This window comes from Sesamum indicum, linkage group LG6 (genome assembly GCF_026168435.1).
Source record: "Sesamum indicum cultivar Baizhima isolate 11 linkage group LG6, ASM2616843v1, whole genome shotgun sequence".
NCBI lineage: Eukaryota > Viridiplantae > Streptophyta > Magnoliopsida > Lamiales > Pedaliaceae > Sesamum > Sesamum indicum.
In genome coordinates, this window is record NC_142662.1 from 20,292,029 (window position 1) to 20,314,794 (window position 22,766).

The window sequence follows — 22,766 nt, forward strand, 5'->3', positions numbered from 1 at the left end:
CACAACAATGTGGTGCAAAAGCTACTTTCACCCATTTGTAGTATCACAAATCTTGTCTTAGAAAGATATATCATTAAATAAGCTAGTCAAACTTTTGGTATGCAATCAAAACATAACAAAGAGGCTAAAAGTAAAAAGGCACCGTTTTAGGGAGTGATGTTGGTTGGTCCTCATAAAGGTTATCATTAAATAAGCCATCTAAATTTTTTGTATGCAATTAATGCGCGATAATATCATCAATTTAAATGATGAATTTGGACGATATACAACCTGTAAGTATAGAAAAAAACCTCGTCAGGAAGAGTACATTTTAATGCTTACAAACTACTTAAACGTCTTATTTGCAATCGATGTTGAATGCATACTGATATCATCAGCACCTTAAATAAAAGGATTGAAGAAGGACATATTATCTCATTTCCAAAAATAGTATCAAATGATACAACATGCAATACAATTGCCGCCTTATTGCATAAACTATTGTCTATAAGCTTAATGAATCTCGCAAGTTTGTCATTGAAAATACACCTCATTAGAATGTATAGACATTTGACCAGCTAAACTCTTGGTGTATAATGATATGGGAAGTGTGCCAATATCATCATGGTATTTTTCTATTTTCTTTTTGTCCTATTTTCCCCTCAAAATGCTTCAGATTTTCAGTCCAAAAATGTATTCCCTCGCTTCATAAAGTTCTTCATTTATGAATTGGCTTCCCAATAATATTTTCAAAAGACAATATCATTATTAAGCATGGATTCTACCCCCTCAATCCCAAATTCTCATTGGATTCCCAAAAATATTTTCAAAAGACTTATCTACAAAGCATGCATTCTACCCCCTCAGCTCTACTTCAAAAACTCTCCTCAACGATTAGAATTAAAGTAAATTAGGGCTCACATTATCAATTTGAGCATAGATTTTTTGTAATTACTGTAGGGTAATCTAAAATGAGGCCCCATATAATTTTTAATACACAAACACCTCAAATTTTTAATTAAAATGGTAAGTATACTCTTTAATATTGTACTTGTAATTACAAATGCAAGTTTACATTAGTATTCCTTTAAATACATTGAACTAATATTTTCAGAAAATGTAACTATAATGTGGAAAAATTGTAGTTTCGATCTCATACGATATAAGTTGTTGGACTTTTGATTCCACGATTTACGAATTTAGTACATTTGGTTGTACAAACAAAAAAATTTTTAGCATTTGTAACAAAAATACTCGAATTTTTTTTATCTTTTGAGATCAAATATATCATAAATTTTTATACTTTGAGATAAAAAATACAACTTTTTATTTTATGAGGCCAAATATACTAAATCCATAAATTGTGGATCAAAAAATGCAACACCTCTGTCCTGTGGAACCCAAAATGAAATTACTCCTATAGTGTTGTAACAAAAAAAGAATCTGTGTTAGTTTATGTGGATCTCAACTCCAGGTTGTTAACGTAATTTAACCATTAGTTTACAGATCTCCAAGTAAAACACAAATTGAATAAAATCTTGTGAAAGGCCAAATCAAAGATGGAAAATAGAATCAAGAATTGCTTTCCAGAGGTTCGCAGATCAAAGCATCGACGGCCCCCCCTTCAGCAGCCCCACCCTTTTCTGTAAAGCACAAATTCCAATTCCTCTGCCACCAGTCCACCACCCTTTTCCGCCCATTGCTATATTCTTAGACGTGTTCCCCCCAATCTCCAGTCAACTTTGTCTGCTTCCCGAGTTGCATTTTATGGCGTTTCACGACACCCTACTTCATTGACGAGTCCACTTCACCAGAAAATGAGAGAAAACCGGGAGCCCACTTCGTGCCTCGTCGTCGGCAATTACTGCCACGACGTTTTGATGAAGGATGGCGTCGTATTAGCCGAGTCCCTTGGTGGTGCCGCCTCCTTCATCTCCGCTGTACTGGACGGTGTTTCTATCCCCTCCACTCTCATAGCTAAAGTGGGTTCTGATTTCTCCTACTCAGTCACCCACCCGCCACTCGTTTCCCCTCATTCCAAGACAACCCTCTTCCACGCCCATTTCTCCTCTCAAATCCAGCGCCACGATCGCGTCCTCAAACGGGTGCACGCCTGCGAACCGATCACCCCCTCTGATCTTCCCCACTCCCGGCGGTTCCAGTTCGGCTTGGGGGTTGGCGTAGCCGGAGAAATCTTGCCAGAAACGCTGGAGAAAATGCTCGACATCTGTGATACAGTTTTCGTTGATGTTCAGGCATTGATCCGGGTCTTCGATCCTGCCGATGGAACAGTGAGTCTTGTTCACTTGAGAGATTCCGGCTTCCATCATTTGCTCAAAAGAATTGGGTTTCTGAAAGCGTCGTCAGAAGAGGCGACGTATATTGACGTGGAGGAGGCAAAGGAGGAGTGTTGTGTGGTGGTGACGAATGGGAAGGATGGGTGTACTGTATATCATAGGAATGTGGAACAACAAATTGCTCCTTTCCCAGCTGTTCAGGTGGATCCTACAGGCGCTGGCGACAGTTTTCTTGGCGGGCTTGTTGTAGGGGTTGCGCATGGACTGGCGGTGCCGGATGCTGCCTTGTTGGGTAACTTTTTTGGGTCGCTTACAGTTGGGCAAGTTGGGCTTCCCAAGTTTGATTTGAGATTACTGCAGGTTTGTAGTGAGATTCTTGCCCTTCAACCATGTGTTGGTTGTTGATTTTCAGTTACTTTGTTCTTGAATGTGTTGCATGTCTTCTCTATCAGGTTGGAATCAGAATAATTTGTTGACATTTTAATGTGGGATAGACCTACGGAAGTATTAGTTTAAGTAAAGTCGAATTCACAATCAGACTGGTGGATATTTTACGAGGGGATGATTTTATAATTGGTATTGCTTGTTTGTGAGAGTCAGATTCTTTCATTAAATGTGATTCTTCACTTTGTGTGACTGATGAAATCATATTGGGACTTTTTTCTTTGTTATGTAGTATTCTGGGTGCGTTTTCTTGTTTTGTCCTATGGCATAGTCTCCGTGGTTTATTTGCAAGATCTACTCTCTGTTAGGAACAATGCTAGATGTAGATGAGGATTTGAGAACTTGTTCCTTTTACCATTAGATGTTGAGCGATCACAATTGGCACCATGAAGTAGAGGGATATGTGACAGAAGTATAAGCAGATATGAAACTCTACAGGCTATTGCTTTAGGAACAGTGATGATACTGATATTGGAGTTGCAAATTGAGATCCTATAGCGAATCATGGGTCCGGGGTCAAAATGTAAATAACTTAAAGTAGGAATCCTCACGATTTAAGTCAAAACCGTCTAATACTAATTATTGCATGTTACTGGTATCGGAGGTGCAACTAAAATCCTACTTTGGCGAATTGAGATTCTGGATAAAGTTCGATTAACTGAAAGTGTGGAATTCTCATAAGTTCAATTAAAAATTTTTGCTTCCAATGTTCCGGTAATGTCAATTTCAATATAATAGCAGGATAACAGCATAGCTTATAAGTGGGAAATAGGCTCTTCCAAATTTGAACGTTTTACATAAAACTAAACCACAATAACCAGAATTAGACATGGCCGTTTATTGGCAAAAAGTTGAGGTTCAACATTCTGTCATGGTTATGAAGCTAAAATAAAGACCTGATCACAGATCTCTATCCCAAAACCTGCTAAGAGTGCTCAGGCTTTTGACCAGATTGGCATATTTTCTTTAGATGTAAAATGAAATAGATGACTTAATATGCGGGTGTTAGATGAAAACACACTAACAGTGGTACCCTGCAAAGGAATGTAGGATTTGTGACAGCCAATTGAAATTTTAAGGGCCTTGTAGGAGCATGTCCATATTCATCTAAACAAAATGTCATGTATGGATGATGAGCTTGTACAATTTTGCTAAAGATGTTTGAAGTTGAACCAATTTGAAAGCCTACGAGCTCTGTAAACATGCCTGGAAAGTATTCTTATTGGCTTGGTAGCAAATCAAATTTGAAGCTTTCCATCTTTTTTGTTTGCTGAAGTTCTTTATCTACCCGAGAATCTTGAATGAGGACATTGTTTAACAATATGTGCAGTTTGCTCATATAAGAAATTAAAAGTAAATGGTGAGGATGAGGGCTACCATAAAAAAAAATCTGAAAATAGAAGTGAAAGAGTACTACAAGATTCTCGAGAGTTTTTGAAAACCCATCTCTAGTGGACTTCTAAATTTGTGAAAGTATTATGTGTTTGGTGATTAATTTTGGATAAACTCTTGGAATATGTCTCATCTCTAGGATGCATTTTAAAAAGTGTCTGTTTGTGGCTTTCGAAATTTTTTCTTGCACTTCTACTGGATGCTCACTAAATTCATATCTGCCAGGCATTTGGCAATACTTATAAACACTAGCCTATATTGGAAAGCCAGTCCTGTGGATGGACTTATTACTTAAAGTGGTCAGAGGTGGAACTAAACCAGTTCGTGATCATAGAGAATGGCAGGAAAAAGGAGCTGAAAATAATAGACTGCCTGAAGAGTTTAGGCAATTCTTGGAGCTATATTTGAATGAAGAGATTTGGAGATTTAATATTTACTTTTGAAGCTTGAGGTACTAAAAATTTTGTGGTACAGAAAACACAGATATAGAGTGGTGGCCAATTAAACTTATAAGTTCCAATCCTACTAGACCCCTTAGCTTGATTAGGCATTCATATATGTGTAACTGAGGGAAATGGGATGCATAATATGAAATTGCATACAGTTCTACCATGATGTAGATTTGCTGTAATTCCTAATATTGACGGGTATTTTCTTTTTCTCGGAGTATGGCATTGGCAAATTGTTAGATCTTTTGTCTGTATGTATGATTTTCCATGTGCTTTAGTCTCAATCTCCTAATCATGGTTTATAAGATCAACATTGCTAATTGTATTCTCCTTTTTTTAATCGTATAATATTATATAATATTGTGTTTATGTATCTCATCCCGTTGATTCTTATTTTCTTCGCAAATTTGTTGCGGGAATATACCAATTGGTTGCAAAGAAACATGTCAATGATGTAAAAGTTTGCCCAAAGTATTTGTAGTCCAATTGATCTTTTGAATCATTTAATGATGGACATATTTATGTCTTTCTTTATACTTCATGATGCTATCTATTTGGTGTTTACCTACTGCCAGATTAACTCTCTTTTTTCCCCCCTTTCTGATACATATATGTTCCAATTTCCTTACTAGGCAGTTAAGGATGAGTTGCAGAGGAAAAGGTTGAAGCTGTTAGACTGTTGTGAAAGAGAAAACGACAAAATAGTGTTTGTGAAGCCTTTAGATCATGAAGAGTTCCACACAGCACTTATTGAAGCCAAAACTTCACCAGCAGTTCCTATCCAGCAATGCCAACGGGAGTTGCCCAGTTCACCCAGAGTGGCAGAACATCACAACCACCTCGTCTGCAGTGGTCAACATAACGTGTTGTTGGGCAATGCTTGCGAAGAACCAATTAAGTCAGTTGATGGGATCCCTGATCAAGCTGTGTAACACCATCCCCCACCCAATGCTCAATCACCAAACTTGGAAAAAATAAAAAAAGAGAAACAAAACGGAAAGGCAGAAAGAAAAGGAAAGATGAGAAGAAGAAAGAGAGACTTGGCCCGTAAATGTGTTTGTCTGAGATACACTGACTGAGCCTCTTCTGCTGGTAAACTTTTGAATCCTTCAATATAAAAGTGCAGACTGTAGACTTCTCATGTGATAATAAGACTGTGATCATCCTTGGGCACTCGATTATTATCTTAATCGACAGGAATCAAGAGCGGAAGAAAAATGCAACGATGTCGTAGTCGTAGCAGGAAGCAGTGTGATGATTGTTTAGCATGTCGAGGGAATGAGATAGCAAGAGCTAACTGACGGTTCTTGTAGGAATACTGCAAAAACTCGAGAACACAGCTGTGGTGCACAAGCACTGTGATGTTGTATGAGACAAGGACAATAAGAAGGTATTTAACGTACTAGTAGCATATTGGGAATCTGTAGTTCTTCTCTTGTGTGACTGTATTCCTTCGTTTCTGGAATGTTAATATTGTATATTTGAAGGGAGCAAAGAGGTTCAGTGCATCATTGCAGATTGCTCTTATCATTTCGTTTTGAGAAGGTAAGTAAAAAAGGACGCAGATGCTCAAGATGCGCAGGTTGGAGTTTTCATGGCATACACAACTGAATAAAAGATTATAATTTTGCTCTCCGTTTCTCAGTTTCAGTGGTTACAGATAGGGGTGTCAATGTGGGTTAAGCTCCATGGCTTCAATCCAACCTAACTAGTTTTGGGTTGGGTTGGATTTGATTTATTATGATTTAGAATGGGTTGTTATGGGTGGGATTTGAATAAAATTATATTTCATGAGTTGGATATGAGTTCTTAATGGACCTAATAAGGGTTGATTATGGGTTCAATCTAGGGGTGGCAGATGAGTCTCGCGAGCCGGCTCGATTTTGAGCTCGACTCGAGTTCAGTTATGACTGTTCACCAGTTCGTGAGCTGGTGAATATATTTTTTTATTTATATATATATATTTTTATTTTTGAATGTGTTATATATTTAATATTTGATCAATTTTATAATCAAAATTGACCGTATATTATAATTATTAATCAATATCATACATTTTATTTTGGTTAATAATAAGTTATGGTATTTTTATTTATACATTTAATCTTTATACAAAAATAAATTAATCAACAACTTAGTAAATTATAATATATTTTATAATTAAAATTATTATTTAATATGATATATATAAACTTTATGTTACATTTAAGATTCTACATTCACTTTTGTTATAGATGGCTTTGTAATTAATTTTTCAAGAGAACAAGCCGAACATATAAAATCACTTTTAACAAGGAACTTCAGGTCCTTTAGTGGGTGTCCATGTGAATTTTCAATGATTCTATACATCATTGTTTTACCTGAGTGGCCAAGTCTATCATGCCACAAAGTAAAAATACTTTGATCAACTAACTTCGGGTAAGTGATACTATGTATTTCAATGGAGCTTATTAATGTGCCATATAAACTAGAAGCATATGTTCTCATTCTTCCTAAAACTTGCTTCTGGCCAGTTTTATATCTTGTAAGGTACAGATATTCGACACCGTTTTCATTCATGTTTCAATATGAAAACTATTTTGTCGAATGCCCTTGAAACTCAATAAGTTTATTTGTGATTTACTAGAATATAATGCATCATTAATATGTAATCTTGTTCCTTCAAGTAACAAGATTGTAGCTCTTCCGGAGCCTTCAATAAGATCACTAACTCCTGAAATAGTACTCACGTTTGTTCTTGTCATTAACAAGTTTGAGAAAAATTTCTTGTTTTTCAGAATTGTATGCGTAGTTGCACTATCAACAAGGCAATGCTCCTTGTCATTGAGATTTGTAATGGCTTGATCCATTCTATATAAATGAAATATACATATAATAAGTAAAAGAAAAAACTTCATTCATAAAATATAAAAAACATTACAAGATTAAAAGAAATACCCTACAAATGAAAGTAAACATAACTTAATAATGGAAACATACTAATAACATATGAGATAAATCTAATCAACAAGCATGTCAAAATCCTCACTAATGTCACCAAACTGTAAGGGCAACTCAGGGAGATTTTTATCATTATTTTCAATAGACTGAAAAAAATTCGATGCATCCATGTGGGCATTGTCTGAGATTCCAACCTCAAAAAAATTAGTCTCAACTTGTTTACCCTTCGCTTTCACAGAAGTCTGGTATAATTTGACAAGATGTTGTGTCGTACTACAGGTACGGACCAATGCCCAGACATCCCACATCTATAGCAAAGATCTTCATTTGTGGTTTTCTCTTATTGATTCTTTGCCTTGTTTCCATTGTTCTTCTGAATATTGGGATTAATCCATGTATTATGATGATTTCCATAACCATTACCACGACCATAAGAATGGCCCCGTGGTGGGCTATGGTAACGACCACGCCCCTTTTGTGAAGAAGTAGCATTTGCTTCAGGCAATGCCGCTGAATTTTTAGGAAGTGGTTTGGAACCAGTAGGTCGGGTGCGATGGTTACTCAATAAAAGTTGATTATTTTCTTCTGCAAAAAGTAGAGATGAAATCAACTCTAAATAGTTTTTGAACCCACGTTCCCTGTACTACTGTTGGAGTACAAGGTTGGATGCATGAAAAGTAAAAAATATTTTTTCCAACATTTGTTCATCCGTCACATCTTCTCCACATAACCTCAATTTTGATACAATTCGAAACATCTCAGAATTATATTCAGCAATTATTTTGAAATCTTGCAGTTGCAATTGTATCCACTCATATCTTGCACATGGTAAAATTACAGTCTTTTGATGATCAAATCGATCCTTTAAACTTTCCCAGAGTTGAAAAGGACTTTTGACTGTTAAATATTGAGACTTCAGGCTCTCATGAAGATGATGAAGAAGCAAAATCATTGCTTTAGCATAGTCTTGCTCGGAAGCAATAGTATTTTCTTTTATTATTTCTCCCAATTTGCTACTTGCCAAATGTAGTTTGGCATCAAGAACACATGATAGGTAGTTTTTTCCAAAAACATCAAGAGCAACGAAATTCAATTTTGTGAGATTGGCCATTAAGCTACAACAAGTTAATATGCACTTTTAGCATAATATTCAACATATACATATAAGTAAAATAATATGTATTATACATGATATAACGTAAAAATGACATTAAACATTACTAACATTAAGTAACATATAAGTTATTATGTAATTAGTATGAATTATTATGGCATGCATACATGAAATTAAATATATTTAAGTATGGCTTAAATCTTATAATGTTACAAATAGCAATTAAATGATATTCATGCTAAAATTATTTTCTTAACAAATAAATTTTGTTGCATATAAATACACTAGCAAAACATACAAAATACATACATGGGCATATGAAAGAAAACTATATAGGTAAACTAAGTTAATTAAATTAACTTCAAGTTAGTCATATTTTAATAACAATAGCTATACTATGATATCAAAAAAAATTATCACGAATCAACTAAATAAACAAAGAAGCGCCGGGCTTCTTGATCAAGCCATTATCTCAAAACACTTCAGATGGTGAGAAAATCAAAACATTACACTTATCATCGCTTCATGGATGATATTGCACATAATTGGTACAAAATATTTCACTTACTACTGGAGATGATTTTAACTCATTACTTACTTCAGGAAGCAATGAAATTTTATAGAACACATCTACTTCAGGGGATTAAATCAAGAATTGTATGCTTACTTCTGGAGGCAATATCACATCCAGGGATAAAATCAAGAATTATATGCCTACTTCTGGAGGCAATATCACATCCACTTCAGGAGATGAAATCAAGAATTTATATATATAAATATATATATGTCTACTTCATGAGACATTGAAATATATATAATATAATTACTCATATTTTATTACGAAATAATCAAGAATAAAAATAACTATGATATTGTAGAGGTAAACAAACAAAGAATCAAAATCATACTAGAAAAATTAACATTCTACCTTGATCGAGCGTAACGTCGTGCTGATAACGTGTTATAAACTTAGATAAATTCTAAGTTTATTAGCCTATCACTCCTAATAGAATATACAGAAAATAATATATGTATTTCTCCAAAATCACTTTCTTATTCTCTCCAAAAATCCATTTACAAATGAAATACATGGTGGAATTTATAGACCACAAAAAATATGGTTACAAAGTACACCATAACTATTATAATTATAAATCATAATGGGGAATACAAAAGGGTATAACATTATGAGTATTAAAAATGAATATCAAGAGGTGTATGCATTCATATATATATGTAATAGTAGTTTATATTTATAACAATAAATTAGAATTTTATACTATATTTTGGTATATTTATAATATAGTATACATTATACAATCTATTTTATTACTTATAAATTTATATAAAAAATTGGTGATTCCCGTTATTTAATCTAATAATAATAATAATAATAACAATAATATAGTATGCATTATATAATTTATTTTACTACTTATAAACTTATGTACAAAATTAGTGATTTTCATAATTTATAATAATAATAATAAAAAAAAAACAGTTTGAGCTCGAGCTCGTCAGATTGAGTTCGAGTTTGAGCTTGAAGTTGCAGAAGCGAGCTCGAGCTCGACTCGTTGCCACTCTTAGTTCAATCCATGAAATAGAAGAATAATTAAAATAAGAAAAAGACAACGCACTTTTTTGTAAAATTGTTGCAATTTGAATTTAAACCCACGACAATTCATTTGAAAATTGAGAAAAATAAAGCAAATCAACATGCACATTATAATAAGGGTTAAATACATTTTGCACCTCTAGACTATGCATTTGGTTGCATTTACACTCTTAAAGTATGAAAGGTAATAAAAATACCCCTAACAAAATAGTTTAGCATTGATAGGACAAAACTGACTTTCTCACATTGTTAGAATAGGTGAACAAAAAGCCAATTGGATGGGCCTTTATGTAATCTGTTCCCACAATTTTGGTGTAAATATAACATTGTTTATGAATAAAGTGAGTATTCATTATCTGGCAATTATATTTGTTGTGCTCATTGATTATGTTTATAGCATCACAACAAAGCCCACAAACCAAATTGTACAATCTATATAGTTGGGCTGCGCATTGGATGGTGGCCATGAAACCAACTTCTGAAGGTTAGGTTTGAAATCTTCCAAGTCGAGCACCTCAAGACTGGGCATCGAGAGTTCTGAGACTTGTACTAAAATTACATTAATTGGATGAGTGTCGTGTTTTATCGGCAATAGACGTTGAACGTCTATGCAACCCTCAGGCTAGTTGGATGGTGATCCAAGAGCGTATGGAGAAACAATGTTTGACATTGACTCAGATAAGTGGCTTGAGGCCATGAAATCCGAAATGGACTCAATGGGTTCAAATCAAGTTTAGACCTCATGGACCCACCTAAAGGCGTTAAGCCAGTTTGTTGCAAATGGGTCTACAAACGTAAGCTTGGAGCTAACGAGGAGTTTACGCCTTCAAGGTTAAGCTCGTGGCAACAGGATACACTCAACGACCCGGGATCGACTTTGAGGAAACTATTTAGCTGTGGCAACGACCAAGTCCATTTGGATACTGTTCGCTATAGCAGCATGGTATGACTATGAGTATGGTAGATGGACATGAAAGCGGTCTTCCTGAACGACTTTGTTGAGGAAGAGATCTATATGGATCAGCTGGAAGGTTTCACCTTTACTAGAGAAGAACAGAAAGTTTATCGTCTCTAAAAGGTCCATCTATGGCCTCAAACAAGCTTCCTGAAGTTAGAACACACGTCTTGACAAAGTTATACGGGAATATGATTTCTTCAAAAGCGAATCTAATCCTTGTGTGCGTACAAGAAGATCAGTGGGAGTTCAGTTACGTTCCTTGTACTTTATGTTGACAAAACTTGCTCAATGGGAATAATGTCAAGATATTGGAAAACATAATAGCGTGGTTGTCCAATCAATTTTCCATGAAGGATATGGGTGAGGTTTCCTACATCCTTGTTATCAAGATCTATAGGGATAGATCTAAAAAGATATTGAGATTAACCTAATCCTCGTACATTGACAAAGTCTTGAAAAGATTCAACATGGATAACTCAAAATGAGGATTCCTTCCAATAAGGCATCGGATTAAGATGTCAAAGAAATAATCTCCCAATACTGATGAGGAACTTAAACAAATGTTGGACATCCCCTATGCTTCAGCCGTGGACAATATTCAGTATGTTGTCCAATGCACTAGGCCCGACCGCATACGCTTTAGGCGTAACGAGCAGATTTCAGGCATGTGCTGGTGAAGCACATTGGAGTGCGTTCAAAACCGTACTTAAGTACCTAAGAAGGACTAGGGATATATTCTTGATCTACGATGGTAGAAATTGATACTGGTGGGCTACAACGACGCTAGCTTCCGGTCGGACAATGATGATGTCAAGTCTCAATCAGTTTGTATTCAAGCTAAATGGTGGTGCGGTGACTTGAAAAAGTTCCAAGCAAGCTACCACGGTGGATTCCATCACGGAAGCTGAATACATAGCAACTTCAAACGCAGCTCCACACCATACCGGAGTCGGGATCTCTATGTCCTCTTTGCTAGAAGAGGAAAGAAGAAAATTGCATCTTGTGCAAGAGAGAGAGAGGGCGGCTGAGTGCTAGAGGAAGAGAGGGAATTTTTTTTTTGTTGTGTAATAATGATTATAATTATTTTTCAAATAATTATATTTCATATAAATATATCTTGTATGATAATTCAGAATATTTGTAAATACATTCTATTATATACAAGGCATATTTCTCTTTATTCCAAATAAAGAGATTGCACTTTTCAAAATTACAATTTGCTAGCTATTTTTTTCCTTCTATGAATTTTTTCATGGGCTCAAAATAATGGATTTGGCTAATTTTTACCCTTAAAAATACAAGCCCAATGATTTTTTTATTTAAATCAAATTTAATAAAAATCTATTTAATTGAGTCCAACTTGTATTTAGTCTAATTAAATACATAAATCCAAATTATCCTCATTATTTAATAAGATGCAATGTATTAAATTATAAAAATAAGCCCCATATAAATTAATGCCATTAATTTATTCTTGGGCCTTTTTCCATCCAATGGATCTCTCTTTGTAGGTAATCCAATTACTTGAGGAATTAATTCCAAATTAATTCCTTCTTCCTTTATGTTGATTTGTGTATGAGTATTTAGGTTCACCTTTCAGCTAGACTTGGGGTAGTATCTAACATTATTATTAACTAAATCAAATTTAATTAATAATTCTTGATTAACCCTTAATCAAGAATGCTAGTCACCATGGGTGGTCGTCTAGCAACGGTCCATGGCACTAGAGATTAGGTGAATTACAGTGTGATTATTTAGGCTCTCGAGTCCATACAGATATGGTCTTTCCATCTACCGTGTACTGACTTTAGTCTAGGGGATGGAATTAGGTGTCATTTTCAATCCTGGACTAGGCTTGTATGCTTAATCTTAAGATCGCGTTACACCAAGTTTCTCGACATAGGAACCTCTTTTTCCTATTCGATTAACGACTGTGGCCACAGATTCATAGAGTATAAACATATCTCCAAGTGCATAGGAGATACCTCTGTCACATACTGCTAGGGGATGGATCCTCTTCTTGAGCTCACCGTCCTTGCTACATATTCCAACTACCTTGGATAAGGCTTATGATGATCGTGTCTGTGACACAATCACCTCTCACACAGATCCACGATACAGTATCGTATGCACATGATTACCGTGATTCCTCAAGTTTGAGGACTACTCTTTTACTATCAAAGTTGGGGATTCGTGTCATACCGATCGAGCCTCTAAGGCTTCCATATGACGATTCCTGCGAGTCAATTCAGTTGATTCGATACCTAGGCAATCAACCCACTAAGATCACGTAGACACTCTGCGTCTGTCACCAATGAAATACGGTACTCATCAATTTTGCAACTCTTAACGCATGTCTCTATAGGACTCTCGATGCCCATTCTCGACGTTCTCGTCTTGGAATGTTTCAAACACAACCTTTTGGTAGTTGGTTTTATGCACTCTATCTAATGTGCGGCCCAACAGCATGATTGTCAGTTGGTCTGTGAGCTTTGTTGTGATGTTTAAGTAAAATGTAAACATACAAAATGAGCACAACAAAATGGATGCCAAATAAGCGAATACTCATTTTATTCACTTGAAATAATATTACATGATATCGACTAAATTGTCAAAAAAAATACATCTTCGGCCAATGTGATTGGCTTATGGGCATTTATTCTAACAATTTCCCACTTGACCTAAAGTCAATCACCCATTCATTATCCTCAAACCCATTTTATCAAGGTGTTGAGTATGAGCAATTTGCGACACCGATTTAGTCAGTGGATTTGCTGCGTTTTTTGCTGAGTTAACTCGGTCCATCCGCACGTTATCTCTGCTTACCGTCTCTTTAAGTAGATGGTAGTGTCTAAAAATATGTTTGGAACGGTGGTGAGATCTCGGTTCCTTTGCTTGTGCTATTGGCCCGTTGTTATCACAAAAGATAACTATCGGTTAGGCAATGCTAGGCATTACACCCAACTCTTGGATGTAGTTTTTCACACAAACCGTTGTTCTCCAAATTATAGCGTTCAATTCAAAAATAAGTCAAAAGACTCTTGAATTAATGTTACTGAAGATCTGAGTTGACATCAAGGAGATTAAAATGTCAAGTTCCACCTTCGAAGTTGTCGAAATTAAAAATCATATTTTAAAGTGACTAATGAGAAATTTTAAGTAGAAATTTTATACCCACAAAAATACAATCAAATCCAAAAGTCATTTATAATATTTTTCTTGTTCAATAAATTTAAAAACACGAAATTTGCGTTACACCCCCGTACCTTGCTTGTGAGCCTCAATTTTTCCTCCAATTCCATGTCAGAGGAGGTGCTGCGGCTATTTATGCCAAATCGCCATTATTTTTTCAAAACAGCTACAATTCTACGTCAGCAAGAAAGACCAAATACCAGTATATGAGTGGCCTGTGCCACTTTTCAGACAATTGGAAAATATTCGGGACAAACGTGCTCTAAATTCATGAAAATTTTGCAAGGTTATTTTGTAATCCTAACAAAATAAAATAAACAACGAAAATACCAAATATGCATAATTAGACGATAAAAAATGCAACTAAGTCAAAATTAAAATAGAAAAACCAAAAATCAAAGAGAAGTTTTTAACTTGTGTTTTTGCTTTTCCTTCACTTTTTTTTCTTTTTTCTTTTTTTCGGTAAATGTAATTTTCATAAATATGAAAAGAGATAATACAACAATCATGAATTAGGTAGTCTTTCCCTCGACAGGTCAAGGGATACGCCACAATTTATAAAGTGCATGTGTACTAACAGAGCTAGCTAAGGTAATGGTAAGTATACGCTGTCTAACATCCTCCACAATTAAGCTAGCTACAATATTCAGGTTCCGCTCAGTACGCTCGAATCATCTAAGATTTCTCTCTCTCCATATATTGTAAATACACGCACCCAGTAATGCACAATAAGCCACATTGACGATATATTTACCCATCCACCTCCTTGCAGCCCACTCAACATCCATTGTCCAATCTCTATTAGGCCACGCAAAACATACAACTTCTTCCCCCTCTTTATCTGGGAGATTACATTTTGATCTATTTACAAAAAAACTAATGATTATCTATGAAAGAAGACTCCTTAAATCCATGAAAGACATTGGCCAACTAAAATCATTTCTTATTTTGTGAAAAATGAAAGACGTTAACATACTCAAACTATATTCTTAAATCATCGATCTATCTCCCAATCTCATCCTCTCCAACACCCATTTTTCTTTCTTTTTCCCCCCTAAGTGACAGTACACCAAAACTACAGCTCACACTCACACCAATAATACATCATATCACAGACTTGTAGCACTTCTCTTAAATTCTTTTATTTTATCCAATTTTTCATCATTTTGGGCAATCTGTTAACATATATCTCGACAACACGTAATATTACTTGTTAACTCAACTAAAACGGCTGCCCTATCACCTTCGTATCCATGCATTCATCCCCTGTTTTTTATGTTATATTATATATAGAATAAATTGCAATTTATCTATCTGTGTTATAGAAAATAGACAAATAATTTCTTTATGAATAATAAAATAATAATTTATCGCTCAGTGATTTTTAAAATATAGCAATTTACCTCCCTATGTTTTTAAATTGAAATAATTTACTTCCTTAGGCAGGGAGATAAATTATTATTTATTTTTTGTAGGAGGTAATATGCTCATGTTTAATATCATTGAGGGTAAATTGCATTAAACCCTATATATATACACATACAGCCTCTTAATTTGTGTGTCTTCTAGCTTTAGTGTTGTTAACTTGTTAATTTGTCTCTTCTTTCGTTTATTTATCATGGTAAATTATCACAAGTTTTTTTTTAAAATTTAACATAATTATAAATATCCTTTTGTTATTAGAAAAGTTATCAATACTTTTTTAATTTTAATTGTCGTCCAACAACTACTAATCTATTAGATTCCCATCCAATTTTTTGTGGTGATCTGATCAAAATGCTCTAGTGGACTATAAATTACACTTTTACTTATTTTTTCAAATTTTGTATGGACGAAGTGGACAATTAATATCACATTTTTAAAAAAGAAATCATTCACATTATTTGATTTTTTTTTTTTAGAAAAAATAGATAAAAAATACAAAATTGATGATTCCGAACTTTCATTTAAGAACTACATAATTTCATTAATACCATGGTATAATTTCCTTTATCTTTTTCTTGAAGCTAATGATGGACAAGGGTCATGTCGTGATCAATCCATAAACGCTACTGTCAAACCTCAGGATGAAAAAGGGCAAAAGCAACTTTTAAAATATTGAAGATTTGCCACGTCTGATTTTGGATTTCCGGTGGAGTAAGAGTGAATCCAGAAATGCGACAATGGCGTACCACTTCAAATTAGACTATTATAACGCTTTAAATGTCGGTTTAATATAATTTTTTTGGTGTGATAGTGTAAATGAGCAAATTATGCTTATAAAAAAAAATAATAACTCACCCCCTTGTATTTTTTAAAATGAAGCAATTTACCCCTCTTGACAAGATGATAAATTGCTTCATTTTAAAAAACACAAGGAGGTGAATTGTTGAATTTTAAAAAATTCAGGGGGTAAATTGCTAATTTTTTTATAGGGGGTAATTTACATATTTGTAATATCATAGAGGGTTAAATTGTATTTTTTTTCCTTTAAATATAATTGAAAAAATTTTAATTCATCTCTTCAATTTATATCTAATTAAAAAGAAATTAATAATTATTCCTTATAAAAATATAAATATACTTTTGATGGGGTGTCAGTGTATTGTATGTCGTAGTGTACTTATATAAAAGATTTATTTTTAAATAAAAATATATTTTTAATTATAACTACAATTTCAATATAAGAACTGTTTTTGTAATTAGGAGTAATTTTCAGAGGATGCCAATTCAATGTATTCTGATACTTATTTAAAGATTGATTTATAAGATCTAAATAAACATAAATTTAGAAAAAAATTCAAGCAATCTCCTTGTGATATTCAAATGAGCAAATTATCCCCTTATAAAATAATAAATAACGATTTACCTCTCTATATTTTTTAAAATACAACAATGTACTCTCCTATAATTTTTAAAATGGAGTAATCTACCTCCCTGTATAAGGAGGTAAATTGCTTCATTTTAAAATGTACAAGAGGGTAGATTGCTATAATTTTTTCACAAGGGGATAATATGCTCAATCTCAATATCATAGGGGGATAAATTGCTATTCACACCATAAATTTGATAGGATTAGATAAGAGATCTTTTGCATTGGACTTTATTGCCAGTCTTTTCTTTAGATTTGAGTACTTTCTTGTATTTAAATATTTGACATTTTAACTAAAATTTTATCCCAAGTAAAATTAAAAATATTAAATATTATCAGTAGTATAAATTAAACAAAAATCAAACTTATAATATAGCCAAATTCTAAAAATATTTGCTTTTTAAACTATGGTCAACTGATTTAAAATTTATTATTTTATCAAAATTATAATATAGATGGAATAATAAACAGCTGGGATATATATAAGATTACATCAAATATTAGGAGAACTAAATATATATAATTTTAAACATTTGAGGATCTATTTATATTTAAATCAAATTGCAGGAGAAGTTTGTGGAACAGCTAAACTCTTGAATAATTAGTTAATCACTGAACATGCAATTGAATGTTTTTTTGAGTTTTACTGAATGTGTGGGTATTTGTCTCATTTTATATGAGTGTAGTCGTGAAGTCAGAATCTTGATTTAGCCGTATCATAGTTTGATTAATTAGTTTAGTAAATGAAAATGTTGAATTCATAAAAACAATAAGTAATATATTAATCATGGCAAATTAAAGAAATACAATGATACAAGTACAATTAATTCTTATAACTATTATTTGGATAATGAGGGGTGGATTGAAATTTACAAATAACAAATTTCATGATCTCGTAATAATAAATTTATTCATTCCTTGAAAATTAAAATTACATTTATGTAATCATAAATTTCAAAAAAAGAATCAGAATCAATTTTTAAATCTAATTTTGTTTTTTTCCTTAAAGGCTTGAATAAAAAGGTAACAAATAAAATCATGAATATCTAATTAAAATTCGAATAATAAACATTAAAATTTCCGCATAAATAATAAATTTCTTCGGATGGGTTTGGACATTCTTTTGGGCGCTCTTTACACGAACCGAAAAAATAATCTAAATAAATAAAATTTATTTGATCTCATAACGAAAAAAAGAATTATAAAATTATCGAAGGAAATGAGTGGGTCGAAAATCGAAATACATAAATTGAAAATCAATAATAGATAACATAAAATAAGAGGAATTTTGAAAAGAATTATAACATGTTGAGAAAATCACAAGATAATAAATGTTTTTTCTAATGAGTATCGTGTGGTTCCAACTAGTGAAAAGAGACAAAAAATGAAGGTTTTGAAGAAATCATTTTTTAAACAAGTTGACGTGAATTTTTTATTATTATTTTTTTCATGGGCAAGAGAAGTTCCGGTCTAAAACTTGATAGGTTAATAACCTAGATCGGAGCTAAGCCCTTTTGGCTAACGGGTCTCGCTCGTCATGTATGAGTGTTTGTCTCATTTTATATGAATATTTATCTCATTTTATATTAATTATTATAATTTATTTATTGTTCCTACTTAAATTAATATATTATTGATTAATTTACCGAGATATTTGATGTAATCATGTGTACAATTACTACTTAGAAAAAGAAAACTACAGCTGGAATTATTTATTACAATAAAACAATATCATTAAAAATATTAGATGTAGGTTTTTCAAATTTTGTGGGTTCTATATGTAATTTGTCAAATCAGTAAACATAAGATAGTTTTTTATAATTAATACTTAAAAAAATTGATTATATATTTACCCCTATTAAAATACTAATAGACAAAATCTTTTCTCAAAAAATGGGAAAAAATAGAACACAACATGAACCTTCAACTTTTAAGAAATAAACCCGCTGTATTTTCAGAAAGTAGCATTGCCTTTTTGGTAACAGTTCAAACAGTACAAAAAGAATAATTTTTTGGAACAGGTTTTGAGATGATTTTCAAATTATTTGCAACTAGTTGTCAAATTTTGCAAGACCATCCTCACTAAGCAAGTCGGAAAAACTGTGTAATGGATTTAATAGAGGTGTAAATGAGTCGAGTTCGATCTTTTTGTTGGAAAAATTTTACTTTCAAGTAATCGAAACAACGTTTCGAAATATTTCAATCGGATTTAGAAATCGAAAATAATTAAAGTCACGTTGGAACAAATAACATAAAGCAATTAGAAAAGCTATTTATGACAAGTGATTTAAATAAAAAACTTACAACGAGAATTGTATCATAACAATTCTCAGTCCAATTGAAGTTGTTAATTTAACCGAATCGCAGAATTACTGCTTGCCTTGAAGAAAATATACGCCCCGTATCAGTAGTGCACCGAGTTCAACGTAATTTCTCCCAAGATAAGACGGTTACAGTTCTTTCAGTTTTAGCAATATACCGAAAAACACCTCGAACAAACACTCAAAAGCTTGTTACTGAAACTAAGTTCAAATTTCTAAAAATATAGGGAGAGAAACCGAGAGAGATGTTTTCAAAAGAGAGATTGAGCAAGAAACTTGAAACTTGTTTTGATTTTTGTGTTTTTCCAAATGAGAAATGCATGCCTCTATATAGGCATGGCCAAGACCCATTTCTAATTGTAGCAATTAAAATCAACCATGATTGTCTTTAAATCACAATTGAAACAGCCATGAACGGCCGAAAAAATTTTTCTGTGACAACAAAGAAATTAAGAGGCCATTCAAGTTCCTCTTCAATTCTGTGAATTTCTATTTTGAAATTCAAATTCAACAATCCCCCACAAACTCATAGATTTGAACTCAGTTTTTTGTGATTTACTTTCAACAACGGTACCTTTCGGTTTGGACCACTGTCTAAGTTATTTGATGTCAGTTATCACCAGGTCAAATGGAGTAAAGCCTTAAATTTGAGCCTGTGAGTGAGCCAACATTTGTCAGTAACAACAAGCCACGAGCTTTGTGTTGATCTTTAAGGTTAACACTTAGGCCATGTGTCATGATCCTGTTCATAAATATTTTCAGGAAAAACCTAATTCCTTAGTTGCGGCCAAACAACGACATTCACTAGTTGGGCGTCTCCAAGGATGCACTGCTGGCATCTCGTCTTATAAGACTCGACCCCATTCCAAGATAAACTCTTACTATACTTGCAGTAGCAGCACCGTCTAGAATTTCAGGGACAAACTCTAGATATAAAGTATCAGTTTATTTTGGTGCTCTGACATACCCTTACGACTTGTTAATACCATATTGAACCTTTTTTGTGGGATCTCCACTTAGAAGGTTGGGTTGCCTTCATAGATACATCACTGATGGATTTTCAGTCTCATCCCCAATTTAGACTTATAAACTTGTGATATATTCAATCCTTTCATCAAAGGATTAGCCACATTGTCCTTTGTTCCCACAAAGTCAATGCCCGTTACTCTGTCTGACACTAATGCCTTTATAGACTTCAGTTTAACTTGGATGTGTCGTTTGGTCTTTTGATTGTATTTACAACTACTCATCTTTGCTATTATGGTTTGGCTATCACAATATACAGCAATCGGTGGAAGAAACTGACTTACAATGGGAAATTGTGAAAACAACCCAAATAGCCATTCTGCCTCCATACCAATCGTTTCTAACGCATATAACTCGGCTTCAAATGTAGATCGGGTTATCAAAGTTTATTTTGCAGACTTTTCGGAGACTGCAGCCCCACCTAAGGTAAAAACATATACTAAACACCCATTATTCCAAGAGTTTTTGGCTATCTAGCTAGCATCACTATATCCCTCAAGAATAGTAAAGGATTTGCCATAATGTATGGCTAGTGACACCGTGCCCTTTAGGTACCTTAGTAATCTATCCAAAGCACCCCAATAGATTTTGTCAGGACAACTAGTTTATCTAGCCAGTTTAGAGACAGAAAAGTATATATCTGGTCTTATGCCATTTGCCAGATACTGTAAGCTCCCAATAATTTGGGAATACCTTAGTGCAACGGGAACACCATTTTCATTTTGAATAAAGCTACAGAAGGATCATACGATGTCTTAGCAATTCTACTATTTTGATAACCAAATTTCTCAATTATCTACTCACATAATGAGATTGAGAAATGGTTATTCCATCAGTTGACCGAGTCAACTTGATGCCAAAAATCACATTAGTCCATATCCTTTATTTCAAACTTATTTTTCAAAAGTAACTTGGTTTCGGTGATTATATTTAAACATGATTCTATTAATAGAATATCATCTACATATAGGTATGGAATTATTATTTTATCTCTTTTAACCTTACAATATATACACTTATCATTCTCATTTACAGCAAAGACAAACGCAAGAATAGTTTTATCAAACTTTTCATGCCACTGTTTAGGTGCTTGTTTAAGTCCATATAGAGACTTAACAAGTTTATAGACTTTATGCTTGTTGTTATGAGCTACAAATCCCTCGGGCTGATCCATGTAAATCTCTTCCTCGAGTTCACCATACAAGAAGGCTGTTTTCAGATCCATCTGATGAATCGGGAGACTATACACTGAAGCAAGTGCTATAAGCACTCGAATCGTAGTCTATCGAGCTACTGGAGAATAGAGATCGAAATAGTCTATTCCCTCATTTTGTTTAAACCCTTTAGCCACCAATCTCGATTTAAACTTATCTATGGTCCCATTAGGTTTCAGTTTCTTTTTAAAAATCCACTTACACCCAATAGTAGTACACCCCAGAGGGAGATTGACTATCACCCACATTCCATTGGAAACAATGGAATCCATCTCACTTTTGACAGCTTCTTTCCACTGTTGGCTTCTAAAGAAGCCATAGCATCTTTGAAAGTGATCGGATCATCCTCGATGTTGTAAGTGACAAAGTCACTTTCAAAATCCTTGGTAATCCTAACTCTCTTACTTCGTCTAGGTTCATCTGACTCCTCATGAGTCTGATTAGACCTTCTAGGACTAACCCCCCATATTTGACATCTTTTCCACATGTTCAGGAATAGATGTAGAGGCAAGTGAATCATCAAGCTGAACATTTGAAGGTATTCCTGTTTTTAAAGGAAATATATCTTTTAGAAATACAGCATCACGAAATTCGACTATTGTGTTGACCTCAATGCATGGAATTTCTGATATAATAACTAGAAATCTTATGACATAACTTGCCTCCACATAGCCCAAGAACATAGCATCGACAGTCTTAGGACCCAATTTCTTTTGTTTGTGTTCTGGGACTAGCACTTTTGCTAGCTAACCCCACACTTGAAAGTATTTGAGGCTTGGTTTCCTACCTTTCCACAGCTCGAAAGGAGTACACGTATTGTGTTTCAAAGGGACTCTATTTAGAATATGGCAAGCCGTATTCAAAGCTTCTCCCCACAAATACTTTGGTAACCCGATGGTTAGTAGGAGACTGTTAATCATGTCTTTGAATGTTCTATTCTTTTGTTCAGCCATTCCATTATACGAAGGGGAATA

General features: G+C 33.7%; 1 protein-coding gene across 3 annotated transcripts; it reads left to right on the forward strand.

Moving 5' to 3' along the window:
• The first annotated feature begins 1,517 nt into the window (after nucleotides 1–1,517).
• On the forward strand, nucleotides 1,518–6,072 carry MIK (pfkB-like carbohydrate kinase family protein). Of its 3 annotated transcripts, XR_847975.3 has the most exons (3): nucleotides 1,523–2,636; nucleotides 5,194–5,653; nucleotides 5,759–6,072. XR_847975.3 is itself a non-coding variant. In XM_088882114.1 (2 exons), the coding sequence occupies exons 1-2, from the start codon at nucleotides 1,797–1,799 to the stop codon at nucleotides 4,362–4,364; spliced, it is 867 nt and encodes a 288-aa protein (XP_088738240.1). In that variant the 5' UTR covers nucleotides 1,518–1,796; the 3' UTR covers nucleotides 4,365–5,164. The 3 variants fall into 3 exon arrangements, 2 of the variants coding, with proteins under 2 accessions (XP_088738240.1, XP_011080856.1); XM_088882114.1 differs by lacking the exons at nucleotides 5,194–5,653; nucleotides 5,759–6,072 and adding an exon at nucleotides 4,338–5,164 and having other exon boundaries at nucleotides 1,518–2,636; XM_011082554.3 differs by having other exon boundaries at nucleotides 5,194–6,072.
• The last annotated feature ends 16,694 nt before the right edge of the window (nucleotides 6,073–22,766 follow it).